At 55.3% G+C, this 27,602-nt stretch overlaps 12 protein-coding genes across 12 annotated transcripts; 9 read left to right on the top strand and 3 right to left on the bottom strand.

The window, feature by feature from the left end:
• Positions 1-189: 189 nt before the first annotated feature.
• Positions 190-3,195, top strand: PG997_014796 (beta-glucosidase M; the record flags this gene model as incomplete). Its single annotated transcript, XM_066819110.1, has 10 exons — positions 190-451; positions 535-617; positions 687-850; positions 910-1,043; positions 1,096-1,184; positions 1,238-1,341; positions 1,408-1,537; positions 1,600-1,766; positions 1,823-2,963; positions 3,025-3,195. The coding sequence occupies 10 exons, from the start codon at positions 190-192 to the stop codon at positions 3,193-3,195; spliced, it is 2,445 nt and encodes an 814-aa protein (XP_066661298.1).
• An 861-nt stretch (positions 3,196-4,056) lies between these two features.
• PG997_014795 (uncharacterized protein) lies at positions 4,057-4,775 on the top strand (the record flags this gene model as incomplete). The annotated part of the gene is made up of 2 exons (XM_066819109.1): positions 4,057-4,445; positions 4,580-4,775. 2 exons carry the CDS (start codon positions 4,057-4,059, stop codon positions 4,773-4,775), a joined length of 585 nt encoding a protein of 194 aa, XP_066661297.1.
• Positions 4,776-5,207: 432 nt separating this feature from the next.
• On the bottom strand, positions 5,208-6,095 carry PG997_014794 (uncharacterized protein; the record flags this gene model as incomplete). The annotated part of the gene is made up of 1 exon (XM_066819108.1): positions 5,208-6,095. One exon carries the CDS (start codon positions 6,093-6,095, stop codon positions 5,208-5,210), a length of 888 nt encoding a protein of 295 aa, XP_066661296.1.
• Positions 6,096-6,805: 710 nt separating this feature from the next.
• Positions 6,806-7,544, bottom strand: PG997_014793 (uncharacterized protein; the record flags this gene model as incomplete). The annotated part of the gene is made up of 2 exons (XM_066819107.1): positions 6,806-7,444; positions 7,494-7,544. The coding sequence occupies 2 exons, from the start codon at positions 7,542-7,544 to the stop codon at positions 6,806-6,808; spliced, it is 690 nt and encodes a 229-aa protein (XP_066661295.1).
• Positions 7,545-9,103: 1,559 nt separating this feature from the next.
• Positions 9,104-9,887, top strand: PG997_014792 (uncharacterized protein; the record flags this gene model as incomplete). Its single annotated transcript, XM_066819106.1, has 2 exons — positions 9,104-9,440; positions 9,502-9,887. 2 exons carry the CDS (start codon positions 9,104-9,106, stop codon positions 9,885-9,887), a joined length of 723 nt encoding a protein of 240 aa, XP_066661294.1.
• A 1,003-nt stretch (positions 9,888-10,890) lies between these two features.
• PG997_014791 (uncharacterized protein) lies at positions 10,891-13,157 on the top strand (the record flags this gene model as incomplete). Its single annotated transcript, XM_066819105.1, has 8 exons — positions 10,891-10,998; positions 11,055-11,102; positions 11,153-11,205; positions 11,278-11,480; positions 11,540-11,959; positions 12,016-12,212; positions 12,278-12,730; positions 12,819-13,157. 8 exons carry the CDS (start codon positions 10,891-10,893, stop codon positions 13,155-13,157), a joined length of 1,821 nt encoding a protein of 606 aa, XP_066661293.1.
• Positions 13,158-13,838: 681 nt separating this feature from the next.
• On the bottom strand, positions 13,839-16,565 carry PG997_014790 (Heterokaryon incompatibility protein 6- OR allele; the record flags this gene model as incomplete). The annotated part of the gene is made up of 1 exon (XM_066819104.1): positions 13,839-16,565. The coding sequence occupies one exon, from the start codon at positions 16,563-16,565 to the stop codon at positions 13,839-13,841; it is 2,727 nt and encodes a 908-aa protein (XP_066661292.1).
• Positions 16,566-18,496: 1,931 nt separating this feature from the next.
• On the top strand, positions 18,497-20,092 carry PG997_014789 (uncharacterized protein; the record flags this gene model as incomplete). Its single annotated transcript, XM_066819103.1, has 1 exon — positions 18,497-20,092. The coding sequence occupies one exon, from the start codon at positions 18,497-18,499 to the stop codon at positions 20,090-20,092; it is 1,596 nt and encodes a 531-aa protein (XP_066661291.1).
• A 636-nt stretch (positions 20,093-20,728) lies between these two features.
• Positions 20,729-21,238, top strand: PG997_014788 (uncharacterized protein; the record flags this gene model as incomplete). Its single annotated transcript, XM_066819102.1, has 1 exon — positions 20,729-21,238. One exon carries the CDS (start codon positions 20,729-20,731, stop codon positions 21,236-21,238), a length of 510 nt encoding a protein of 169 aa, XP_066661290.1.
• Positions 21,239-21,887: 649 nt separating this feature from the next.
• Positions 21,888-22,817, top strand: PG997_014787 (uncharacterized protein; the record flags this gene model as incomplete). Its single annotated transcript, XM_066819101.1, has 1 exon — positions 21,888-22,817. The coding sequence occupies one exon, from the start codon at positions 21,888-21,890 to the stop codon at positions 22,815-22,817; it is 930 nt and encodes a 309-aa protein (XP_066661289.1).
• Positions 22,818-24,098: 1,281 nt separating this feature from the next.
• On the top strand, positions 24,099-25,147 carry PG997_014786 (glycoside hydrolase family 92 protein; the record flags this gene model as incomplete). Its single annotated transcript, XM_066819100.1, has 2 exons — positions 24,099-24,295; positions 24,424-25,147. 2 exons carry the CDS (start codon positions 24,099-24,101, stop codon positions 25,145-25,147), a joined length of 921 nt encoding a protein of 306 aa, XP_066661288.1.
• Positions 25,148-25,246: 99 nt separating this feature from the next.
• On the top strand, positions 25,247-26,530 carry PG997_014785 (uncharacterized protein; the record flags this gene model as incomplete). The annotated part of the gene is made up of 1 exon (XM_066819099.1): positions 25,247-26,530. One exon carries the CDS (start codon positions 25,247-25,249, stop codon positions 26,528-26,530), a length of 1,284 nt encoding a protein of 427 aa, XP_066661287.1.
• Between the last annotated feature and the right edge of the window lie 1,072 nt (positions 26,531-27,602).

Here is a 27,602-nt window from a genome sequence, read left to right as displayed (position 1 = left end):
GCTTTGTGTGTGTGTCATGAAAATTCTCATCCGGTATAACGAAAACTGCAGGTAATCGTATGGGCGCGAGAGTTTCTCCGTTGCGGGATACCACGGTAACACGGCTAATCTGACCTGGACTGCAACCTGCTGCCATCCGTATGACCGCACGACTAGCCATTACACCGAGGGTGTGCGGAAAAGGAAAACATGTCGCGCAAAGAGGGGTTGCCAACCAGCCGTGTCACGGCGACTACAAAGACTGACCGCTGGAACGTGGCTGCCCCGTCACCACCGCCCACTAGAGTTTCTGGACCATCCCGCTCTGTCCGCGCCCTCGTCTGCCTGCTCCTCATCATGGTGGCTCTACTCCAACGCCTACTGGCCGGCTCGGCCTTGGTGGCGTGCACCGCTGGCCAGATTACCTCTGACACCGAGTTCTACGGGCAGTCCCCGCCTGTGTACCCTTCTCGTAAGTTCTGCTGGCCACCCCCTGGATGCACCTAAGATGCAGTATCAGAGCCTAAGGAGAAATCGTCTGACACTCCAATGCAGCTGAGGGACAAGGTCTCGGAGATTGGCAGGATGCATACGCGAAGGCGCAGGCATTGGTTGGTCAGATGACCCTCGAAGAAAAGGTAATTAGAAGCCTTACGTACTTGGCTTTTAATCATGATGTCGACATCTGGTGCTGACAACTCTTCTAGGTCAGCTTGACTGGTGGTGTCCGGGCCAACAACCTGTGCTCTGGAAACATCCCGGCTATCTCGCGACTGAACTTCCCCGGGCTCTGCCTCAGTGACGGCCCCGCCGGAGTTCGGTCCACCAACTATGTCTCCAGCTGGCCTTCCGGTATCTCGGCCGGCGCTAGGTACGTGAAGCACCCCATGGGCGCGATGTTTCAGGGTGGAAGACTAACTTTGCTGGCAGCTGGAACCGAAACTTGACACGCCAGAGGGGTGTTGAGATGGCGCTCGAGTTCAAGCGCAAGGGAGTTCAGGTCCCGCTTGGACCGGTTGTCGGACCCCTCGGCCGTATTGCCACTGGTGGTAGGAACTGGGAAGGTACGTATAGTTTTCATGTGCTGAGAGTCCATCGTTGACCTTAAGGCATCAGGTTTCGCCAATGACCCGTATCTGGCCGGCATTCTCGTAGCCGACACCGTTGAAGGCATGCAGTCTACCGGTGTGGTCGCCAGTACCAAGGTGAGTAAAACCCAACAGTCTGATCGTGTGATCCATGCTGACATAGATCAAAGCACTTTATCATGAACGAGCAAGAGAGGAACCGCAATCCCGAAGGTAACGTCGAAGCAGTGTCGTCGAACCTTGACGACAAGACAATGCACGAACTTTACCTCTGGTAAGTTACCCCTTTACCCCCTTATCGTTCAGTAAGCGGCAGTGACTGTTTCACTGACCATTCTAGGCCGTTCCAAGACGCCGTCAAAGCCGGGACCGGCTCGATCATGTGCAGCTATCAACGTATCAACAACTCTTACGGCTGCGCCAACAGCAAGACCCAGAACGGACTGCTCAAGACCGAGCTTGGCTTCCAGGTAAGTGTACCATATCTTTGATCATTTATCTGAAGTTCACTCTGACCTTACAACCTTTTCAGGGCTACGTCGTCACTGACTGGGGTGCTCAACACTCCGGCGTTGCCACGGCTTTGGCGGGTCTTGACATGGTCATGCCGTCGGGCTCACAATTCTGGGGAGACAAACTGGTTCAAGCCGTCACTAATGGCTCCGTTCCTGAGTCGAGGATTGATGACATGGCCACCAGGTAAGATCCCCCAGTGCATTACTGCATGCAAGGTGAACACTAACAAATGGGTTCAGAATCTTGTCGACATGGTATAAGTTCAAGCAGGACACTGATTTCCCGGCTCCGGGTATTGGCATGCCACCGAACCTGGCCGCGCCCCATGAGAGGATCATTGGGCGATCGGCTAGCGGCAAGCCACTTCTCCTCCAAGGCGCCATTGAATCCCATGTGTTGCTCAAGAACACCAACAACGCCCTCCCACTCAAAGAGCCCAAGCAGCTATCCATCTTCGGCTACTCAGCGCGAGGCTTCGACCGCTACACCCCCTCAAGCCCTAGCTGGAACGACGGAGGGGAAGCCCTTGGCCCAGGTGACCAGATCCGAAACGGACCCGGCTTCAACGACGTCATCCACTCGCAGATCGCCTCAAACGGCACCCTTCTGAGCGGCGGTGGCTCCGGCGCGACTCAGCCTGCCTACCTTAGCTCTACCTTCGAGGCGCTGAGCCAGCGTGCTTACGAAGACGGCACCAACATCTGGTGGGACTTCATCAACCCCAACCCGCAGGTGGACCCGACCTCGGACGCCTGCATCGTCGACGTCAACGCGTACGCGGCCGAGGGCTGGGACCGCGTCGGTCTGCAGGACGACTACACCGACAGCCTAATCAAGAGCATCGCGTCCAAGTGCGCCAACACCATCGTCGTCTTCCAGAACGCGGGCGTGCGGCTCGTGGACGGCTTCGTCGACCACCCCAACGTGACGGCCCTCATATTCGCCCACCTCCCCGGCCAAGACTCCGGCCGCGCTCTCGCTTCCATCCTGTACGGCGACGCCAACCCCAGCGGGAAGCTGCCGTACTCGGTGCCCCACACCGAGTCGGACTGGGGCCCCATCGCCAACGAGACCCGGCCCGAGGGCATCTACGAGAACTTCCCGCAGTCCGACTTCGACGAGGGCGTCTTCATTGACTACCGCGCCTTCGACAAGCAGGGCATCGAGCCCCGCTACGAGTTCGGCTTCGGGCTGAGCTACACCACCTTCAACTACACCGACGTCCAGGCTTCCGCCGAGTCGTCGAGTAACACCGATGCGTACCCCACGGGCCCCATCGAGTCCGGCGGCCAGATCGATCTATGGGACGTCATCGCGCAGGTGTCAGCCACCGTGACTAACACGGGCGACGTTGCTGGCGCTGAGGTCGCGCAGATGTATGTCGGTATTCCTGGGGATAGCAACGATACCCCCCGTCCGACAGCTGCGCGGATTCGCTAAGCCCACACTTGCGCCCGGCGAGTCGGCGACGGTCGAGTTCCCGCTCAACCGGCGCGATCTGAGCACGTGGGATGTGGCTGCGCAGAACTGGAAGCTGCAGAAGGGCGAGTACAAGATCTACGTGGGGTCCAGCAGCAGGAGTCTGCCGTTGACTACGACTTTGACAATCTAGGTGCGCAACATCGCACCAGGGACGAGAGGACCCCGGCGCTGAAAGGGTTGGAAGACTGCCGGGGTGAACAGGGAGGCGCATCATGGGTGGAGAAGGATCGGCGTGGTGTAGGGAGGGGCTTACTACTACAACTTATTTTTAGAAAGCGAAGTACGTACCCACTGCATCGAGAGTGTTCGCCTTAATCGAATACGGAATCATACCTTCTTTTTGTACGAGTTTGCTTTTTTATTGGAGATTACTGTGCCTGTGGTTGCCAAGCACGACTGAAAACTAATCGGTTAAGCGGACTTGTGTCGCGTCAGACCTTCCACATTGACAGAGACTGCTGTACTACAAGTAAAAGTCCAAGTGGCGGCTGCTGTGCCGCTTCCAAGGCGTGCACAGCCTGTGTCTCCAGCTTTCAAAGCGGCACAAAAAACGGGAAGGAAGGATGGAGTAACCAGGCACGACAGGCTGAATATTATGGGTGCTTGCGAGACAAGCCTTCCAAGCCTCGATGCAGATCAGCAAACTTGCCAAACCCCCAACACGGGCGCCAATCATTGAGCTCAGGTCGTGCTTCGCGTAACGGGGATTTGGCCAAGGCCACCAGAACCAACTCAACACACACGGCATGACAGCTTGGCACGGAATCTAGTTGCCTAGTATTGTGGCACCGAGTCTTCATGACTGAATACTGACAGATCGCATAAGAAGGAACGACTGGCCCGAAGCAAATTGTCGATGGAATTAATCAAATCCTGCAATCTTTAACCAGAAGGATTTGATTCAATTGCACATGTGCCGCTGCTATACCGTTCCTGTTCCCACCAAACCCTTGATAACCCACCAAAAAGCCCAAAGACCGCGCAGCCCAAGATGCCGCCCACCTCGACCCATCCGCAGCCCGCGACGCCCGTGCCCGTCTTCCTGCGGCGCATCGCGCTGGTCCAGTACGCCTTCTGCTGGATCCTGCTGCTGGCGCACGGCATCGCGGCGCGCACGGCGCTGCCCGCGCTGGGCCTCCTGCCGCTGACCTCGTCGGCCCTCCTGAGCGGCCTGCTGCTGCACCGCGACGCCCTCGCCGCCGCGGGCTCGCCCGTCCAGACCAGCCTCTCGGCCCAGAACGTCATGTACTGCGATCTCGTCGTGGCGGGCGTCCAGCTGACCCTGTTGATTTTCAGCTGGATCGACATGTCGAACCACTGGGGCCACAATAGCTTGACCATCTTGGGGACGTACGGGACCGTGTTCATGATGGTGGACTGGTAAGTTTATTTCTTCTCCTCTCTGTCACTCCCACCCCCTTTCTTTATTCCTTTCGTCTTTTTCCATGTTGTCATCAGGAGTTAAGAATTCAGTTGAAAGTTACATCTGCTAACGCTCTTGGGAAACAACACAGCGGAATCCATTTCTATTTCGCCTTGAAGGAGGTTTTCCACATCCTGCTCTCGCCCAAGTGCGATTGCCCGCACTGCCGGAGCGTGCATGGCCGTGGGCGAGCAGGCATTTCTCTGCCGGAGGACGATGAGTACACGCCACTTCAAAGCGACGTGGGCGACGACTCAGCTCCACAAGACGCATCGGAGCAGGTCTAGGGTGGCGACGGCAAGGGCACTGCTTGCGCGGCACGAATGTTGATTACCGTAGTATTAGTATCAAATATTCGAATGCACGTACAAGAGAAGGCATGATAGGAGGACCCCGCAAGGTATTATTCACTTATAGCTGGGAGGAGCAAAGAGATGAATTCACTCGCTGCTTGGGCGACCAAAACTGCAAATTGTACTTCAGGATTAAAACCGGATGGTTTTCCGTACTGCTGAGTGACCTCAAGCTCTGTAAGCCGTTTATAAAACCCAGTCCCGACCAGCATCTTACCATCATTTTCGGACACAGCAATGCACGCAATGACGCAGCCGTTGACAATGGCGCGTTTCCAAAGAGCACAGAGTAATCGACCCCCTTTTTTCTTTCTTCCCCGCGGATTCTGTCATTCCTCATCCCATCCCCCGAAGTCGTACGCCGAACTACGAAGCCCGTTCTTTCTCTTGCTTGGCCAGCCTGGCTCTCGCCTTGAACCGCAAGACGGGATAGATGCACCGCTCCATCTCCCCCGAACGTCCGCCCAGGTCCGCGTGCAGGGCCCCAAGGCCTCCTCGAACTCCACCTGGGGCGACGCCCCGACCCCGACCAGCAGCTCGCGCATCTCCGCGGGCACGGGCCGCGCCAGCGCGCACGCCGCCGTGATCCACTCCGGGTCGTGGTAGCTGTTGCTGACGGCCCCGGCCTGGGCGCGGTCGTGGTAGGGCTGGTACTCGTAGAGCAGCGTGCAGCGCCGCAGCCGCGGGAACGCGGCGCCCGACCCCGAACCCGACCCCGACGACGGCGCGAGCAGCTTCGGCAGCTGCAGGAACCAGTTCGGGCGGTGGGTGCGCGCGTCGACGAGGACGATGTGGCGCACGCACGCCAGCGCGTCGCGCAGGTCCCGTGCGCTCTGGGCCGGCATCCGGGCGCCCCAGAGCGCGCTCCACGGCGGCAGGCCGTCGTCGCCTCGGCCCGCCGCCGCGGCCATCGCCCCCAGGAGCCGGTCGCCGCTCGACGTCAGGGCGACGGCCTTGGCGCGGAAGAAGGAGGCGCGCCCGAGACGGTGGAGGCGGCGGCTGGTGCCGTTGGCGGCGAGCCAGTCGCGCTGGTGGTCGGGCCGGCGGCTGAAGGGGTGGCGGGGCGTGCAGCGGGCGTCGCGGGCGCCGTCGGCGGCTTCGAGGGCGGGGTACGCGTGGTCCGGGGGGGACGGGGAACTCCTTTTGCGGGAACGGGTTGTCGAGGTAGAAGGGGGAGTCTCGGGCCATGGCCAGGTCGAGGATGTGCTGAAGGATTTCGTCTGGGAGACGGTCCAGATGGCATATTGACCCCATGGATTACAGGGGTGTGGTTGGGTGTTGGTACGCAAGTGTACACTGTACTCACGGGCGATGAGACGTTCGAAGATATTGGGTGGAATATCTTCTTCTTGGCCACTTTTTGGTCAGTCACTTGCTTTTGATCTCCTGCTGGTGGTGCAATAAAGAGATGTGAACGTGTGGAGGTAGTAAGTCAATGATGCTGGCGCCTCTTACTAATTATAGACCCGGAGGATTGGGGAAAGCAGGGGTTTGTCAGCAGAGCCAACAGTGGGGGTGGCAGTGCAAACCCGAACGATGCATGTCCTGTACGAACGAGACAAGATCGACAGATGTGGGATTGAGAGCCATTAGCTCCTTGCCTGCAAACAAGCTTTTGGCTCTGAGAGCATATCAAAATCTTAATAATCACTTCAAGAACATGTCCGACACAAGCGAGATCAAGTAATGGGAGTTGGTATTGAAATAACTTCAAGTGATGAAAGAGTCCAATATACATATACCTAGATAGCCCCGAGCAATAACAGAAACGAACGACAAGCTAAAGGAAGAAGAAACAAGCAATGCCATCGACACATGATTCTCTGCCAGATCCCGACAAACCCCCGAACACATGGACTGGTTCATCCCACCCGAATGGGATCCTTTGGCCAAACACACCGGTAACTAAGAGTGCGACATCGAGCCCGGAATCCGGTGCAAAGCACACCTATATCCTGACACTTTTAAGCGGGCATACCGTCACACATACCAGCCCACCGAGTCAACTTCTTGAAATCGAGGTCCGAGGGCACATCCCGCTTCGCGTACTTGAGCACGTCGACCGGCTTGGGGCAATGGTCATCGCGCGAACGCCTGCGAAGCCCCGCGCCAATATCCGCCGGGTTAAAGAAGCCGTTGGCGCGCTGCAGCACGTTCACCGCGCCGCCCTCCTGCTGGCCCCACGCCTGGATGGCGTCGCGCAGGTTCTGCAGGTCCGCGGCGCTGGGCGGGTGCGCGAAGTGGAAGCCGAACCCCCACAGGTTGGCGGCCTGGCCCTGCCCGTAGACGCCGCCGACCTGGGCGCCGACGTTGAACATGTGGTCGAGGTAGAGATTGTACGCGGCCCGGTACTGAGAGACGTGGCTTTTCACAAACTCGACCCAGTTGTACAGCAGCATTTGCGCCGGGCCGCCCTCGCCGTGGCCCGTGATCAGGTTCCGCAGCTCGGCGGGGAGCTGGGCGAAGGCGTCGATGGGCGCGCCGAGCAGGTAGACGAGCGTGCCGGACGGAGACCACTGCAGCATCTGGCGGCGCGGTGCGCGCTTGGCGACGACGTCTAGGGTCGCTGCCGCCGGTGGCGAAAGACTCGCCGCCGCGGACCTCTAGCTGCGGTTTGGCAAGGGCGTTGTCGGGTGATGGGAGAGCGCTTACGCTCGCGGAGAAGGCAGCACTGAGTGCGAAGATCTTTTTGAAAGAAACCATTTTGGGATCAGGTAATACAGTAAGGGGCTGAATGCCTTGAAGTGCACGAGGATTGTATAATGGAGAAAGGTGATGGATACTGAACGAGCTGGAGTCTTGTGTTGCTTGGAGAACGGAAGATGTCGAGATATGTAGAAACAAACGCTTGGTAGTCTACCTTTTATATCCGTTTTCTCCCTTATGTCTTTGCGATGATGTCGTCGCCATCGCTGAGAATACTAAAAATAGAGTCCAAGTAGACCGCACAATGGAAGCAGGGCATCGACAGACAAGCAACACATTCACGCGATTTTCATGTTGAATCCTTCAAACGGACTACTTTCTATCCCGAAGTTCACCGTTGTGAAGCCAATAGTCCTAGATGATCGGCTGGGGGCCTGGCCGTATTGGTTTAGCGCCGCATATCGAAATACCGCAACGCAGGATTTGTTCCTGGCGCGGGGGTAAGCCCATCAGCGGCTAATACACAAGCATTGTACAAGCATTTGCCCAGAGGAGCGTTTACTGCCACCGCCACATCATCTATCTTCCAAGATTAGACAACTTTTAACCTGGGGGCCGTTTCAACCCCTGGTTTTCAGCTTCCTTTCGCGTGGCCTCGAACTATCCCGTAGAGGTGATTTATAATGTTGCGCTTCCTATACAGTGACGTCAAATTGATGCGCAACGCCTCTTCGGGCGCATCTGCCTAAATCCTCTTAAACCCCTCCGAGGTTCCCGCTCTGGAGAGACGATGTTCCAGAAAGTTACTCTGCCAGCGCCCTGTCGAGAATCTTGACGCTGACTATATGTGGCGGACTGCACTGCTTGACAGCGTGTATCTCTGTTTGAATAAGACACTGCCATCAAACGATTAGTCTCGGTACTAAGCCCATAAGAGACTGTCTAAGAGCAGGTATATAGGCCATAAACGCGAGACGCCATATGCGACAAGCGCAGGAAGCGCCATACCTCGGTTCATGCACGAAGACTGTAATCTTACAAGTATATACCGTATCCGTATGCTCGGCTTTAAATTGTCGGATGTTACCCCTTATGCCATATGACATCACCTATAACGCCACAGGATCCTTCAACTGTAAGAATACAATATCGCTGGGAGGCTTGGCAGTTTTCCCACCAATCATCAGAAAGATCGTCAACTTTGGGATTGCCTCAAATATGGTAGCAATAACCAGTACCACATCTGTAAAGGTAATTATTCAGGGCATCACCCTTGGCTTCAGCTGGATCCAACAGGATGAGAATGTCATGATCTTCGCTCTGATCAGCGACTCCTAAATATAGAATCGAACTGAAAGAGTTGCCTACCGTCTCTATCTTTGGGATTAGTGCTGGAGATGGCTTCAGGACTTTGAGGAAATATCTTCGAGACCAGGCATGGCCTTCGTTTCTACGGTCTATAAAGGACCGTGATGCGTCCGCCAGTTTGCTCTCCTTATTCACAGCCAGTATCACATCACAAAATACAAGTCTCAAAGCACTACTTTACTATATTTCCATCACTCTACCCCATCTTACAAATTCTACCACATAGTTCAAGAACCCAAGCCTTCAAAATGTACGCCAATTCTTTCATCGCTGCCTTTCTTCTCACCGGCCTCGTTGCCGGCAGTCCCATGCCTGGAAAGAACCAGCCCATTACCGACGATGAGTGGGCGGCTCTTAAATCCGGCGGCCTGAAGGCTCGATCCCCCAAGTCCGTCAACCAACCCATCACGGACGACGAGTGGTCCGCACTCAAGTCGGGCGGCCTCAAGGCTCGTGACGACGGCGGCCTCGAGGCGCGAGATCACAAGATGAACTGTGGTCACAAGGTCAACGGCAAGGGTGGCAGCAACGGCCACGGCAAATGGATTCCCGTTGCGCAGTTCAGCAAGGTCGCCGACGAGTTCTGTAAGTAACCAAACCGTTCCAACCGAATGATCTGGAAATAGTTACTGAACCCCCATGACAGGCAGCGGCTATGTCGGCACCGACATCGCCAAGGGCCATGAGACCAGCGACACCTACCCCATTACCCTGACCAACCAGAAGAACGACAAGCAGACCGGCCCGGCCGGCAACATCGTGTTCGCCATCTACAACACGGAGCGCGACGGCACCTACGTCGTCGACCACGACACGTGCATGAAGGCGATGAAGGCGCCGCTGGGGAGCCATGCGGTCAAGCGCGGCGAGGACGGGGAGGAGCACGTCTACCTCGGCAAGCGGGACGACTGCTACGGGAAGAAGCACAACGACTACGAGGGGGCTACTGGAAGGTCGATGGCATCGGGGCTTTTGGTAGCGAGGTGTACGCTGCCTAGTTGGTTTGGGCTAGAGGGAACAAAGCGTGTTTGAATTGGTTGGATGGGCTTTGTATGGTATGTGTTGGAGTACGGGCCACTTTCCTTGCTGTATGTTTGATATATGCCGGGTTTGGGATCAATTCGTTTAGGGTTACAGTCTTTTGGTTCTGCTAGTTCTTGTGCCCGGAAATGTATGCGATATCACGGATGTGAGGCGTGGGCCAAAGACAAGAAAAGGGGCTGATGTTTCCACTAAAGCTGTTGAGAGGTCAATAACCTACTACGGGGTGAATGTAGCAGGGAGAAATAATACAAGTGCCTGGAAGTCAATCAGTGAGCCACATTATGAGCTTCGAGATCCAAATAGGGGCGTATTTGACGTCTGCTCTGGCAACAACTGGAAATTAGCCGGAGATAAAAGCCCGGCAGCATCTATTGCTCCTTGCTTCTCCATATGGATGACATTAATCATCTTTAACAGCAATATCGAGCCTTGTGTCTCAGTATTGTGTGGCAGAGATTCGTAATCATTGTGTCCTTTGCTTGGGACAGAAATAGAACGGGCTGGATGGAACCTCATGGCATGCTGCCCAACATAAGCAAAAAGTGCCCAATCACTGCTCATAATCTAACATACCGTAACGCCGATTGCTTGATTGGTGGGGTAAGCCCAACGGTTGCGTCGCTAGGGCTTACAGATTTCATTTCATGCGCACTGCACCAGAGGCAGAGGGGGTTACATTGACCATGGCAGATCACCTCATATTCATCGGTTCCGCCGTCTTGGCCATTGGATACCGCCCCCAGGTTGCCCATCGAGCAGGCGAGGCTCTGGGGCAAAGTAAAAGAAGAAAGCACAGATATAAAGGGGCACCATGCGTAGGGTCTAAATCTCGATCAGCCACAGTCGCCATACGAAATTGACTTCCAGTCTGACGAGAGCATGCAGGGCCTACCCGTCCTCACATTCGTGTGTACATAATACTGCGACGCGCTTGCACTAAGCTGTTCTCACGCAACTCATTTCTATCCTCCAATATTTATCCTCGCCAGAAATGGAGAGACACGAGCCCAAGCAGCCCATGGAAGTGCCTAGGCTTCGATTATTCGCGCGTCCATCCGATAATGGCGCCAAGGAAGACTCCCGCAGCATCAAGTTCGAGGTACAGTCTCAGGCCAAAGACTAGTTTCCACCCAATTCACGACTGACTTATTTAAGCTGTTCTTCGATCTCTGGTTTGTCGCCAATATACAGATTCTTGCTGAGGTACGCGCGCACGTCGTATCGTCAGCAAAAATGCGTCTCACCAAGCCAAGAGTACAGAAATTTCCAGTCCCAACGACCTCAAATTGTATTTCGCGTTTCTTTGGTAAGAGGCCATCATATCCTCCCGTACAATGGTATTTCGTTCAGTCCAATCTGATCTTTGCGCCACCGACAGCGTCCTCTGGTTTACGTGGTTTAACGTATGCATGTTCGATGTCCGTTTCATGACGGACAGTATCTTCGAACGAGTCATCCGTATCGTACAGTTCGCCTCCATGGCGGGATTCACCGTGGTAGTAACCAAATTCGACCCAAGGCATGAAACCTTTGACCCAGCAAGGAGTGCGGACAGCAGACTTTATGCGAACCAAACAGTTTGTTCGTTGCCCCATTCCCTGCCCCAGATACTGAGCACATACTTACTCAAAGTATGCCAGCTCTATTACTAATGGCAGTGCGCTTGTCTCTCGTTGCCCAGTACTGCAGCAACTTCTTGATTCGATACCCCGAGCGCAGAAGCAAGAGCAACCAGTCTAATCCAGCTACGGATGCTAAGCCTAATGGATCGCCCATCTTGGCTGCCGCAGCCGTCCACTTTGTGGCCGGCATGGTCTATTTGGGCATTACGTTTCGTTTCGACCACACCCACAGCAGCAAAGTTCACCTCGTATGGTACATCGGGTCAGCCCTAGAGGCTATCGTTCAACTTGGCCTCGCAAGCCGCTTCGGCGTGCTCACCTTCGAAGGGACGAAATTGACAGAACGTATGGCTGTGTTCACCGTCGTTGTTCTAGGGGAAGGTATTTCGGCAATCACCAAGACTATCCTCCTCGTTGTCGAAAACGGGGCAAACTGGAGTGAGTCATGATAAACTCGTGCGACGTTGTTTGTATTCTGCTAACTTATACACAAGACCCTAGCATTATAGGGGTATTCATATCTGGCATAGCGACGACATACTTCATCTTTTTAATCTACTTTGATTGGATGGACCACGGGCATCTTGCCGGATACAAGCAACTGGTCTACTCGCTTTTCCATTTCTTCCTCCACGCCGCTCTTCTCCTTTTCGGGGCCGGTACGGCCTTGTTTATGAAGTTGGCTCAGGCAGTAAGTGTTATTCCTATAGCAGCCTGTCTCAAGATATGGGGGCTCATTCTGTGTCTTTAATTTAGGTAAAAGTCTTGCGACAAGTGCAGGTCGAGATGCGTCAGCAACTTATGGATGCAATGGCCCAGATCACCAACTGGAGCAAATCCGATCTCGAAGCTCACAACATTACGACTAAGAGTGCGGCGTTGGCCGATATGCTATGGAACGTCACTTTGGAAATCGATGCCAGGTATCCCGTCAAGTCTGCTACAATAGTCAAAACAGTTACCGATGTTTTAGACAAAATCAGATTAGTTCCAGATGGTGACTGGGCCGCGTCCAATCACACTAGCGACAACACGTTGACAAACTTGACTCATATATTCTACGTCGAGATGTCCAACTCCATCGCGACAAGCTTCGAAGTGGCCTCGCTCGGCACAGATGACAGAGATGGCGTTGTTTTATCAAAACCACAGGCCACGGCAGATCGGGAGGCCTTTGTCCAGAGCCTGGGGCAACATGTTGGAACCACAGTATGAATCCCTTTCAAAGTGATATGATATTTTCTATCCATCACTACAAGTCGTTTTCTCTGGATAGACTAACAGACAATCTCCCCAGTTCCGATACATGTTCGTATCTTCCGGACTAGCTCTACTGTTCATGACCTTCTTCCACGTCCTCACCTTACCCAAGAGGCGCCGGGTCTCCTTCGACTACATCCGCATTGGTCTATTCCTCGCGGCGGGACTGGGCCTGGGGCTGATGCCACTGATATCGCTCAACGAAGAGGCCGAATACGCGTACTATGTCAGCCCCTGGGTTCTTCCAACAATTACCCTGACCGTCTTCTTCGTTTTCGTGCTCACACATTCATCGACCGCCGGTGATTTGGTATCAATCGCTTACAGGTCGGAGAACTCCACGCACCCACGAGCGTTCGTCAGTGACTGCATATAGCAGTCTCCAAGCCCTGGCGATCCATGATGAACGTGACAATGATAGCTGGCACAACAGCGCGCAGTCTATGCCAGCCTATATCGGTCTGCAGAATATGGCTCCCAACAGCGGGAAATGAAGGTGGGGAAGACAATGGTCGCGAAAATGTTTTACTATAGACACCCAAGGGAACATATATTTGGATATCATGATTACTTGAATAATTCTTCTCAACTCTACCATATCCTCAGAACAGCTGAAACGTATGATATCGATGTGACAGTGTCATTTGAAACCTGATACGCCGACCTAAAGGAGGGCTATCTCTGAAGTAATGAAACGCATGCTGAGTATCGATCACATTAAATATTACTAGCCGAGACATTTGAAGAAGAAGCTGGTTTAGTACCGATGTGCATGATCTATGAAAGTTATACTTACTGGACTATATAGCTTCGTGTACGGCGATATCAGTATTGCCTTGATAATTAAGACGACGAGCCACGTCGGGTGAACGGGTGAAGCCTAGTGGTCAATACATATCATAAGGCGCACGGCAGCGACAACGGATGAGAGGCCAACTTGAAGAGCAGGCAAGGGAAAGGCATGCGATCCCACATCGTAACGTCACATTATTAAACATGCGAGAGACTTGATACTGACACATGACCAGGAGCAGCTAAAGAACCAGAAAGCAATTGACTAGACGAGGACGAAGTCTGTAAACGGAACATAGCCTTGGGGCGCCCTCACCACATACTCTCTCCCCTTGTCGTTGATGCTCCGGAACTCCGGTCCAAGCTCCTCGTCGATCTCGTCAGCCCAGCTAAGTAACTCACCATCCATAATGCCATGCACATAGCAGTCCCCCACGAGCTCAAATCCCTCTTCACCAGACCCATCGACGATAGAGTTCTGCTGCTGCCCCTGTTGCAACGTCTTGCGTAGAATGAACGGCGTTCTAAACCCTTCAAGCAGGACACAATAGTCTTCGTTTTCTGCATCCCAGGGCACGCTGGCCATGAAGTAGTTTTCCTGCTCCTCCTCTGCCTCCTCTCCATTCTCATCTTTCTCGACAGAAGTTCCTAGAAGAGCAAAGCGCCGACCCCGATGTGCCTCCTGGAACGGCCCGCTAAATTGTAACATGCGATGCTGGAAATCAGCACCGACCTCCTCGTCAAAGTCGAGCAGCCACATAAACGACCCTGTTTGATGGACTCGGATCCCCGGCGCCTCGAGATCCTCTATGCAGGTCGGCCCTCTGGCGTAGAAATGTCTGTAAGCGTCCAGGCCTGCGAAGAAATCGTCACTATCAGCGCAGGCAGGTACATTGGGAGCCGGCGATGATGGGTCCCTCGGAGGCACATCGGTGGAGGCCTCTCGGGTCCTCCGTCCGATCCTGTGACCTTGAGAGGAAACGTCAGCGGCCAGTGTCCGGGCCACTGCATCTTGGAACTCTTCCCCGCTGTATCGTACGTCGATATCGATTTCTTCCTCGAATGACGAGGACATGTCAAAGATCAAGTTCCTCGCATCCTCGTCGTTGAATGATGGATCCGGGGCAATATCAACGTCGGGGGCGTTTTTGAATCTGCCGAACGAAGGATCGGACCGATCATGCGAGTAAAACTTCCAAGGAGCCCCGGCGAGGTTGATTTGTGCGATGATGACTCCGCGAACACGCAGTTTGGGCTTCCCTCCTTCCATATCCAGGATGGAGCATTTAGGGGTGGTTTCGCCCATGCGCCGGTACAGGTGCGCTGGTAATGTCGAACGTGACTGTTTGGTCCAGTCTGGAACCCATGAGGGCAGGCCAGGAATATTTTTGTCAACGCCGGCATGATGGAGGAGATCCCCCGTGAAGGCAGAGAGAACCAGTTTCAAAGCAACGTCAGTAAACAGCCTGGCAGCTGTGTTGGCCTGAGAGTAATCCGGGACGATAGATCTTGATATATCGTCGTCGGTCAGACCAAGGAGTCCATAAACTTTGTCTCGGGGGTCCGTAGCAAGGTTGCTTCGGGAAAGACACAATAGTTCCAATAGACTTGGGGTGGACGTATCATCGGCCTTTCCCTCAATCCCAAGTCCCTTCTCTCGTCTATCCCGCAACGCCTTGATAGAGCTGACGGGGCTGAGATGCCGCACCCTGTTGTACATGTCCGCTATCCGCCCAATGCGGAGTACTCGAGGAAGGCCATGTGACCCAGCCAAAGACCAGAACTCCGTGATAGCATCGAGACTGATTGCTGTATCCCGGTACAGAACCACCACTTTTGCCGCCAAGACAATTTCCTGAAGAACCCATGTCCGGAAATACCAGTCTTGACTCCAGAAGTTAAGAAGGTTGACCCAGGTCCTGCGTCCCTCCTGTGTTTCTAGGTCAGGTAAACTTGTCTTATCCCAGTAGGTATCTGACAGGGTTTTGTCGTGATTGCCCACGGTCCAAGTTCTCGACAAGAATGTCATAATGCTGACAGCGCTCTGGACATTGGTGGAGCTATATGCATCGCCGGTGTCAATGTGATGGAAGTCGGCGATGCCATAAGAGTCAGTAGACTTGGTGGTCTTGCTCAAGGTTGTAGAAGTCGTAGGATCTACAGGTTCCTTCGCGGTAGGGCATTGCGAATCCTCAATCGTAATTCCTCGTATGTGCTCCTCCATGGCCGGTTCGTTGTCTTCTGATTCTGAGTCACTCTCCGCCTTGCCGTATAGATAGTGACCTGGGTGAGCAAGTACCTTTGATGTCTTCTCATAGATACTGCCCATTAGCTGGACCTGAAACCCCCTCTCAGCAAAGTCTTGCTGGTTGATGCAGATACCGTCAGCCCATAACCAAGAGTCCGGATAGCGGTCAAAACAGGTCCGTAAGGCGTGGAAGAGGTTCTGTGTGACAGGGACCATTCCCCCATTGCAATTGACGGCGAGGAATTGATTGGGGTCACCCCACACGTAGGACAGACAGAAGAAAGTCGGCGCGTCGCTCAAAGAGAACGTTTGGAGCTCAAGATGTTCGATAACGCCGTCTTCGCCAGGGTCCGACAGTTTCAAGAGCCTAAACTGTCGAAGTTCAGGGTCGAGCTCCGAGTACTTGTATGGTGTGCGGGTGTTCTTGAGCGCAATGGGACGAGCCTGCGGGGGCGGCTCACTTGCCCATATGTTCTTCTTCCCACCTGGAGGGCCGATGTCATCGACAGCGCCGATGAACGAAACCGAGGCCTCCTCTCGGGCATGCCATGGCTTCGAAACCAATGAGACTGTGTTGGGGTCGACGCCCTCCTTGCGCGCGAGAAAGAGTTTCAACGCTTCTGTGGAGCCGCCAGCAAGCTGGTCGAGAGCTATCTGGATGTCATAGTCGTCCCAGTCTAGGTCGATGGCTTCGATATCTGGCGATTTGGTGCCTTGAATATCCGTAGACTCAGGCTGAGACATGTTGGCTGCTTTTGGGTTTGCTGTTACAATGAATGAATGCTGATTTCTCTTGCTTGTTGGCTGTGGCTTCAGTTAGCCCTTAGGCGTGAGATTTTAGCGCCCGCAGCTGCATGACAACCACTTGCGAGCTTACTGTATTGTCAATTCAACTTCACAAGCTGTCTGGCGTCAAGCTGAAATACCAGCTGCAAATTTTGGTCATTGCCTTGACTCGACGGGCCGGGCAATGTGCCGCTAGGGCAACTTCCAGTCTGCTCAAGCCATGCTGTCTACCGCCACGAGCGCGACGGAGCCTGCGCGACAAACATAGACAAAGCTCTTCGGTCTTGCCATGCGCGTGAATGAAACATCCAATACATTCGCTTTCTTCGCGAGTCCATCAGCCAGCGGATGATCTCCTCGCACGCTTCAATGGCAGGTTCCCGATAAACCCAACCAGGGATGGTCGTGCGATAGATGGTAAAAACCCCTGGGTAGAGCCCTTCAATTGCCGGGCGAAGCCCTCACGCGCTGGGATCGATGCAGTCGCGAAGTAATGCTTCTGTCTAAGTGACAGAGCCATCGAGCGGTCGCATCTGGGATTACTGGCAGGCCAGGCGCAGCAGGCGACGTAACATCACTACCCAGTAAACATTTGGGCGCTATTCTTGAGAAGTGTAAATGCGGCATTCATGCCATCTGAAAAATCATGGTGGATTCTCAATTATAGCGCATACAATGTAGACACAGCTTAAATCCGCTTGCCGATTGATACAGAAAATAAAACATGATCCTTGCGTAGGTATGCTCAAACGATTAATACCAGAATGTTAAATCCAGGAAATTGACGGCGTGCTGTCTCTAGGCGGACGGCAGAAGCCAATGAGTTGGGGATCAGTGGCTCGGCCTAAAAACAATCAGCTCCGGCACGTCCTTGCGCAAGAGCAGATAACGCCCGACCTCTCCCCGCCCTCCAGCAATCCGGGACGGACAGTTTCACCTCCTGTAGAATATGATCAACGTTTACTATAGAGGTTGGTCCATGTTCTTTCATAATAATCCTATTTACGTTCGTGAAGCGCCTGTGGATGCTTTAGTTAACGCGTATCGACAGGCAACTGAATAACAACCCACTAGCACCATCCTTGCTCCAGGCTTCAGCATTCAATTGCCTCGAGAGCGCCGATGAGACAAGCCACTGTATGTCAAAGGCATCCCCCTACGTCAACCAAGGTTTGCTTCAAATGGATTTACGAGATATTCAACCACGAGCCGACATCATCTTTAGGTTCGGGTAGATGGTCCATCCGCTGCTTTGCATCCGACCCGACCCCACGTGGCTCCGTCGTCTGTCATCCGCTCCCATCCGCCCTGATTCAATTCCGCACCAACCATTAACCCCCACAGTCCTCGAGTAAGTAGGCCGACATTTTCCGCGTCACGAGATAACCCGTGCAGATGACACCTGCTTATCTATGTACATACTTCCTTGCCTCCTTACTTTGGCCGAGAAGAATATGGTTCCGCCTTCGCACGTCCGTCGGACTTTCCTTCGCATGAGTGGAAGCTGATAAGCTCCGCGGCTACTGGCGGAAAGACCTGGGACAGAGAGATAAAGGGGTGGGTGCTTACCGCCTCCCGCATCCGTGACACAGCTATCATTGATGGCGTCTACCTTCCAACCTCGTGTTTACGTACGCGTGCTCATACGATGCTTGGGATTCACATGCCGGGCGGGCAAAGGGAGACGGATATAGTTCGGGCTTGTCGACGCCGTGCAGCAGCATTCCGATAAGACTCAAAGAGACTCTACCTGATGTCTATATCTTGCATCCCCCGAGTGTTTTTACTTTTTGCTCGGCTTGACGATATTCAATAGAGGTAGTCCTCTGTTGTGACGAATTCATTGCTTCCAAACTGCCTCGTCGCTCCCATCTCTCATTGCATTCGCCATGTTGCATGCCACGCCCGCCCAGTACTTGCATCGGCGGGACCCGTTGCCAGATGCGGCAACGTCCTTTGTCCACGCGGACGAGCTGCGTACCGCTTTCGCGATGGCCATGTCCCAGATGTACAAGAACGAGGTGCCGCTCTACGGCGACCTGGTGCGGATAGTACACGACGTAAACCAGGCTGCTCTATCGGCGAACAGCACCAACGGCAGCGACCTTCAAGCAAGTAGTAGCATCACACCGGACTCGCCAGAGCGCCTAAGTCTAGAAAGGCATGGCGCCATAAGACTAGGCCTCCCGACCGAGCTCCGGACCGTCCGCCGCATCTTCGCTGTGCTGGGTATGTATCCCGTCGGCTACTACGACCTGTCCGTAGCCGGGCTTCCGATGCACGCCACATGCTTTCGACCGATAACATCGAAGTCCCTGGCCCGCAACCCGTTCCGGATCTTCACAACGCTTCTGCGACCAGAGCTGGTGAAGTCCGAAGACGGGGCGCGAGACCTGGCCCTGCAACTATTGTCGCGCCGCAAGCTCTTCACCACAGAGCTCCTCTCCATCCTCGACACGGTGGAGCAGCAGCAGCAAGGTCACCTGCATGCGGATCAAGCCGAGGTCTTCATCCGCGAGGCGCTCCGGACTTTCAGCTGGGCGAGCGGTGTAGCGGCTTCGACGGTCGACGAGTACGCCCGCCTGCGCGCCGAGCACCCTGTGCTTGCTGATATTGCCTGCTTCCGCACCGCCCACATCAACCATCTCACCCCGCGCACACTGAATATCGACGCAGCCCAGGACGCCATGGTCGCCGAGGGCATGGCCGTCAAGGAACGCATCGAGGGCCCTCCGCGTCGTCGTTGCCCGATCCTGCTGCGCCAGACCAGCTTCCTTGCTCTCGACGAGCCCGTCCACTTTCTCTGTGACCCCAGCGAAGGAAATGCTGTAACTGGAGAGCGAAGCCTTGTCAAAGGCTCGCACTGCGCTCGCTTCGGTGAAATCGAGGAGCGCGGTGCCGCGGTGACGGCTGCTGGTCGTCGACTGTATGACGAGCTACTGGCCAAGGCCACGGCTGCCTCCAATGACGGTCGCACGTACGATGAAGTTATGGCGGATACGTTCCGGGATAGGTATCCTGATGACCTGCGCGAGCTGTGCCGGCAGCAGCTCATCTACTGTCGGTACCGGTGCACCGGGAAGCAGCCAACCAAGATGTCACCCAACTTCGCCACACTACTTGGCCCGGATCCCACCCCCGCCGGTCTCGAGGAGGTTATGGCCAAGTATCAAGAGGCCGTCATATGTTGGGCGCATCGCTTGGTGGACGACGGGGTCCTCGTGGCCGAGCCGATCACCTATGAAGACTTCCTGCCGTTCTCGGCCGCGGGCATTTTCCAGTCAAACTTGCAGAAAGGCAGTTCGGCCGCCTCTGGTCCGACTGCACATCCGCCGCCATCCGTGGCTCCAGGCGGTGCTCAAGGATCCCTTGAAGGGGCGTTGGGGTGTGTCATCACAGACCCAGACATACTTTACGCCCAAGCTCAGAAAGACAGCCTGTTGGCCTGTCTACTGGAGCTAGGGCTGACCAGGACGGGAGTGTAATACTTATGGCACCGGGATCCGAGCATTGGTAGACCGCCAGTCGGAAATGTCGGGGGCCTCTGGAGCGTCCGAGTTACGGAAGGATTCAAGGAAATAAACCCTTCCACTCGGCAGCTCTAATTCGGAATGCGCCGATCACAATCAACGAGCCCGCTTCTTAACCTCGAGCGCCAGCCACCTTGAGTGGGACTCGAGCGGATATCGTGAGCTGGCATCTTCCCTGCTGCCCCGGATTGTCGGTTCTGGCCCACTCGGAACTGGCCACAGCCCCCTGTCGTGGGTTTCCCTTTTGGGCCTGACAATCACACGGAACATGACTCGCTGTCCAAGAAAGGCCCAGACTTTTAATATATGAAAGTTTCCTCGCTCAGGAACACGTATCATTACCAATTGTTCGGGCGCCCGTTTGCTTTTACTCTGGGTCCAGACTGGATCACCATCCATCCGGGTGGAAACAGGGAATGCATCAAGTAAAACGCGCTCAATGAGATCATGAACGAACGATTGCCAACCGTTTACCGCGGGGCCGCGGAACCGGGCCCTCCGCCGTCGGTTTTGTCCAATACGTGTATATAAGACCACGGCCACGTCGCATCCAGAGTAACGATCATCCCGCCACACAGAATACCACCCAAGATGCAGTACTCTACCTCCTCCCTCGCCGTCGCCGCCGCCGCCGTCGTGGCCTCCCTCGTCGCCCCGGCCGCGGCCATGTTCGACGAAAAGGCCTGCAAGGGCATCGGCGCCTGCACGGCCCCCTCGGAGTGCAACTACATGCCCAACGGCGAGCCGCAGCAGCCCGAGTGGGACTGCGGCTCGGCCGGCACCATCAACGGCCAGGTCGCGGCCGGCGCCGAGCTCAACTTCGAGCTGGGGCTCTCGACCGGCACCGTCGTCGACGCCGCCGACTTTCCCTCGAGCTGCAATCTGATGCAGCCCGGCGAGAACGCTACCCTTTTGGTGGGTCTACCCAGTTTGAAGTCGCACGATTTGCTGGATAGGATTGATTTACTGACAACTGCCACGAACCAACAGAAAGCAACGTACCAGGATGTCACCGTCTATGGCTGGATCGAATACAGCTGCACAGAGACGACGAAGATTACCAACGGATGCTACAGCAGCACACCAAACCCTGCCAAGTAAGTGCATGTCGTCTTCTCTACCTACCCGCGAGCCGCCCTTGTCTCGTATCTCCCCTGGTGACCGCTATACTGACAATCATGACGCATCCAGGACCTTTACTTGCAAGGTCTTGAAGAACGGCCAGGAATGCAAGAACATCGCTGGTTCAGTCGTGAACAAGGATGCGTGCGCGAAATAGGCCTTTTTAAGCCTATGTCGAAGTCTCAGGAGGTCGCAATGAAGGGACGGACAACGTATCGCAACCCATTGGTCAGCCGTAAGGTAACGTGCCAACACGTCGGGTTGGCGCGGAACAGCGGCCAACTTCTAGCGTAGCATTAGGCACTTTATGCGACCCTCATCAAATCCGACCTAGTTGTTTTTAATCTTTCATCCTTTCCAGGAAAGGGTTTGCTGCTCATCTCCCCGCATCTCTTTCAACGAGCTCTTCCAATGGCGCCTTCTGGTCTAGATTTTCCCCCGGAGATCATTGATCTGATCTTCCACTCGCTGTCCAAGGCCGAGTTCCACGCGCTCTGTGGTGTCAGCAGGCGCCTACGCGCCGTTGCAGAGACGCGTCTCTACTCCGAACTGCGGTGGAAATGGAGCTTTGCCTGGCCGGAGGCCCCCGCCTCGCCCGTATCCCATGAACACCAGCATTCCTCCCTTAATGCTGTTTCTCCGCACCGCCTCACGCCGTCCAGAGCTCGCCGCCTACGTGCACACGATTGATCTGGGTTGTGGCGTGTTCGATAGCCACGCCGCGACTGTACACTACAAGGACACCCCTGCGCTCCCCACGGTCGGAGCTGACCTCGCCGATCTCGTCGCTCGAGTGGAGGGTTTCAACGTCCCATATGCTGACCGCTGGGTCGAAGAGCTGCGGCAGGGCCGGATGGGTGCATTCGTGGCACTCCTACTCGGCTTGACCCCGAACTTGCAACATCTGCACATTGACGAGGAATACTTACCAGACAAGTACACCAGCGGTGTCTTAGTCAAGGCCTGTATGGACCAGACGGCACCTGGGTCTGTAAAGGATCACGAAGACTTTGATAGGCGACTTTTACTTACCTGTGACAAGGTGGACTTGCTCTCTCTCTTGTACCTACCAGCAGCCAAAGCTTGGCCGTTTGCAGATGGTACTGCAGCACCTGGCTGGTGGCCAGCTGCACACCAAGCCAGCCCCAAGGATCTCGTGTCGTTGGACCTGACCATGCACAAACAATATTATGCCAAAAGGATATTATCCACCATGAAGAATCTCAAATACTTGCGATGGCGATGGCGAGGTAAACGGGTCCATAACGAGGTTACCGGTGAGATGGTACTGTACCTGCACCTCTCAACCGTGGCGCAATGCGTTTCCCATATCCACAAGAGCCTCACGGACCTAACCATCACCATTGGACACGTGGAGCTGGAACTAGGCCACCGTTACGACACTGTTCGGGTGCGAGGAACGCTCTCCGATCTGACCAGGTTCCCCAAACTGAAATCACTCGAGATTCCTCTTATCTTCTTGACGACATCCTTCACACCCCAGAGGCGGCGCCGCACCACATTGCGAAATCCCTGCCGCCAAGCCTCGAAAGTCTGACCATCGTGGACACTGCCTCCTTCGGGCCGGAATGGGACGGCGTGCCGGATTCCCCGTTTGACCCTGTGAAGACGTGGTTGACGGGATGGAAGACCACGACGCCACGCCTTTCCAGGGTCCGGTTCGTATTGGAAGAGACAGAACGCCAGGAATGGGGGCTACATTAGCTGACAACTCGGACGAGGAACTGAGTACACGATTTGGACTCAGTTTTGAAGTTGTTAAACCTTAACCAACGATGGCTCAACGGGATGAACAGACGTGGGGTATTAGACGAGTTTAACGCTTCCTTTCATCCCCTCCTTCTCAATGGCCAATTCAAGATCCATTGTCGTGACGGCTTCGAATATCCCCTTAATGGCGAGAACGCTGTTTTTGGCATTACTTTCCATGATAGACCAACTGGTTCCCGATCTGTCCGATTAGGCATTGCATCCATTCCGTGACAGCTGAGGTATTATGTTCGAATAAATTTCTAGCCATCATATCCAGTGTAATCAACATTATGCCAACAGTATAGACAATCATTGGTCCATACAGTACGGCATAAACGGTGGAAGCAGCGCTGTCGCCATTAAGGGGATATTGTGGAAGACATCACAGTATGGAGGGCCACCGTCGTCGGCCAAGTAAGAAGTATATGGTACCGCGGGTCGGGCGAGGATGTGCAAGTGGCGTTGAAGTGCCTAGGTGATCATCCCACTCGTACTTAGAGAATTATTCTTTCTCCATACCCTGGACTGGCGGATATACTTCTCTTTGCCGGTGGGAATGAGGCGCACCATTTTGAATAGCAGTATGTGTGCGGGTAGTATAATTTCATGGGATAGTCATCCGCATCATTTGATATACCTAGATATACTTAGGCAGTGATAGCACCCTCACCCCCCTTTTCCATACCTAGCTGAATCAATGTAGTTCAACTACTACAATAAGCTTCGACTAGTCCACTGCTTCAATTTAATATACTCGGCTCCACTAATTCTTGTTCCCTCTAGCTCCTAGATGCGATGTAACCTCGCTGTGTAAGACAAGATGGCCTCATCAACCCCGCAACGGGGAAGTTGCATATGCAGGGCAAGTCGGGGACGACCCGTGGTGTTTGACTGGCCTAGTCCAACTTACCGACTCATTCGCCTGGGAAACCGCCGTCGCCGCGCTTTTTTTCAACCCCTCTCTTTCTCCATTCAATTCGCCAGCTGCATCGCCGACTCTTTACATCACTTCAAAATAGTGAATTCCCACACGATGAATAACCTTGGGTTAAGCGCCGCAGTCGTGATGGCGACATCAGGATTTGCCGCCCCGGCTCTAGGCAGCATTGGGCCCGGACCCTTGACTCAATACGTCAACGTCTTCACCGGCACCGCCCAAAACGACAACCCAGGCAACGTCTTCGCCGGCGCCGCCGTGCCCTTCGGCATGGCCAAAGTCACCCTGCAGGTTGCCGGCTACTCCCCCGCCGGATACGTCTCCGAGTCAACGGAGCTCGCGCGGCATCTCCCCGCTGCACGACTCCGGCACCGGCAGCTCCGAGGGCAGCTTCGGCAACTTCTGCATCATGCCCGTCGTGTGCGGCGGCTTTGATCAGTGCCCGACGCTCGAGGAGCCGAGGTCCTTGCGCCGCGTCGGCGACGGGAGGGAACGATACGGGGTTCCCGGGCTACTTTAGCACGACGCTCGTGAACGGCGTGCGGATCGAGTTAGCGTCGACGCAGGCTGCGTCGTTGGAGCGGTATAGCTTCCCCGAGGGGACGGCGCCGACGCTGGTGTTGGACTGGACTGACGACTCGCCGCATTCGTTTCTGTATGGGCAGATGAGCGCGGATTGGTCGGCGCAGCGGATCATCATGAACGGGACCTGGCGAAGCAGCTTCGGGCCCAGTCAGTTTAGCTACCCAGCCTTTCAGTGTGTGGACCTAACACTTGCCGGTTCAATTACAGACCGCGCCTTCTTCGGAGGTAATGTGAACGGCATGGACGCCCGTCGCGACGACCTCGAATTCTGGGACCTGCCACGCGTCGCCGAGCGCTTGCGAAGACCCGACTTCATCCAGCCCCTTCAAGCCGGTGCGATAGTCCGTTTCGCAACACCATCCAGCGAGGACCAGTCCATCGTAGTGCGCCGCGGCGTCTCTTTCACCTCGGCCCAGCGCGCATGTGAAAACATGGAACGCGAGATCCCCGAGCCGGACTTCGACAAGATCGTCGCCGACAGCAACGCCCAGTGGGAGGATAAGCTGGGCCGCATCGTACTCGCCAACGGCACCTCCGACTACATCCGGCGACTCTTCTACATCCTTCTACCGCACCTTCCTGTCGCCCAATAACGCCACGGGCAACGCGCCGCCTCCGTATACCGACTCGGAGCACCCCTATTTGGACGGCCTGTACTGCAGCTGGGATACCTACCGCACACTGTTCCCCTCATGGCCCTGACCTCGCCCCGCGAGATGGCCCAGATTACCGACACGTACGTGGACGGGTGGCGCCGCGAGGGTTGGCTGCCCGAGTGCCGCGCCAACAACGTCCTCGGCTGGACGCAAGGCGGCAACAATGCAGTGCCCATCGTGGCCGACTTTATCGTAAAGTACGCCGCCCACGCCGCCGAGCTGGGCGTCGACATGGACGAGTTCTGGGGAGCGCTGGAGCACGACGTGGAGGCGACGCCTGAGAACTGGGACTACACCGGCCGCCGTCAAGAGTCCTACCAAACCCTGGGCTACATGGCCTACAACTACCTAGAAAGCGGCAGCACCGGTCAGCGGACCCGCGAAGCCAGCCGCGGGCTCGAGTACGCCTTCGGCGACTTCGCGGCGGGCATGGCGGCCCGGACCCTGAACAAGCCCGACGCGTCCGCGGCCCTCCTCCAGCGCAGCCTGTCCTACGCCAACAACTTCGACCCGAACCTCGAGTCGGACGGCTACCGGAGCTTCGTGGCGCGGCGCTTCCCCAACGGCACCTTCGCGCCCGGCTCGAACCCGGTCGACTGCAGCCCGCTCGACACCAACAGCTCGCACGAGTGCAGCACGCAGTCGACCAACACGTTCGGCATCTACGAGAGCTCGAGCTGGGAGTACAGCCTGTACGCGCCGCACGATGTGGCGGGCTTGATCTTGATCCTGGGAGGAAGCCAAAACGATACCGCCACCAAAAGGAACGACACGTTCGCAAAGCGGCTGCACCACTTCTTCGACGCGGGCTACTACCTCCCCGGCAACGAGCCGAGCTTCCAGACACCCACGCTGTTCCACCACGTCGGCCGCCCCGCCGACTCGGTCCGGCAGGTCCGGCGCATCGTGTACGACCACTTCAGCCTCGAGCGCGGCGGCCTCCCGGGCAACGACGACAACGCCGCCATGGCGAGCCTGCTGGTTTGGCACCTCCTGGGCCTCTACCCCGTCCCCGCGTCGGGCGAGATGCTCATCCTGTCGCCCTTCGTGCCCGGGTACGAGATCCGCAACGAGCTGCTGGGCGACGTCCGCGTCCGCGTCACGGGGTTCGACCCGTCGAGCCTGGCGCGTGACGTCCCGCCGGGCAGCCGCGCCTTCGTCGAGACGCTCAGGCTGGACGGCGTCGCGGTGGGTCGGTGCCGCGTCGACTTCGGGCAGCTGTTCGCGGCGCGCGAGGTCGAGTTCGTCATGACGGATGTGGAGAGGCTGGGCTGCGACGGGCAGGAACCTAGCAGTGTTAGTACCGGAGGCTTCGTGTAAGGGGCATCGTCGTAGTCGACCCCCTTTTTCCCTCTTGTCGTTCCTTGGTAGCTAGATCCTTTTACATCCTCCAGGTAGTGCCGTTTCTTGGCCAGCGAGTACCCACAAACGAAGTGCGAGTAATTTCCTGGTGTTGATGTGTATATGTCGTGTAGTCAGGTCACTAATGGGTCACCGGCCGGTCTTATATAGATGGCCAGAGACATTACGATTGCCCCGGTCTTTGTATCCTTGTATTGCACCGCAACTTTGTTGACACTATGCCTGTGCCATAGGTACCCAAGACATCATTTCATCGGTCTGATGATTGTTTACAATAAGGAAGCATCACACGATGTCGAAGTAGCTCATCGGACCGCCCAGATAGACCGACCTGTACTCTCCGTCACATCACACAAGCCTGTAGCAAGTCTTGACTTTTGTGGCTGATGACAGTTCAGTGACGAAACAAACACGGAATATTGCTGTTGTGGCGCTACCTTGGTGTTACGTGATTTTACCCAAAACCTCGAGTCGCAAGACAGTGTAGCGGCAGGGTCCTACTCACCCAAAAAACCGAAGCAGTCTCCTTCATAGTAGTTCCTCTTCCGCCTGGATGGAGTTGTCATAATTCGTCATTGCAATGTTGGACTGGCAGCCGGGTCTACGGTTGCATATCCACGATCGTCGGTCAGTCGAACTGATATACTAAACCTTTTTTCTATCATGGCCACCACCAAGATGACCTCGTTACTATCTAGGTGCGGGAGCCCTTCGTATCCAAAGAAAAAGTGACCTTATGCCCAGTCTTGGAAGAGACCCGATAAACAATACTGAACACAGTACTCGGACTGCAACAGTGGTATTGCTCAGGGTGAAAGGCCTCCACCCTCAGCCTGATAATCTGACCGTCACTAGAGCCGCGGGAAGCATCAAAGCATGACCTCGAGACACCCTCGAGAGGCATCCCCATTTCTGGCGACAAGCATGATGCAGTGCTTTCTCTTCGGTCTGATCTGCAATGCAGGTAGTCAGATTCTCGTCATCTAACTTGGACTCTGTGATACGATTCATCTTGAGAGGTACTTATTAC

The sequence above is a fragment of the Apiospora hydei genome (genome assembly GCF_038363865.1).
Source record: "Apiospora hydei strain CBS 114990 chromosome Unknown utg000010l_segment0_segment0, whole genome shotgun sequence".
Classification (NCBI taxonomy): domain Eukaryota; kingdom Fungi; phylum Ascomycota; class Sordariomycetes; order Amphisphaeriales; family Apiosporaceae; genus Apiospora; species Apiospora hydei.
Note: the sequence above shows the minus strand (reverse complement) of the source record. Positions and strands in the feature narration are given on the sequence as shown.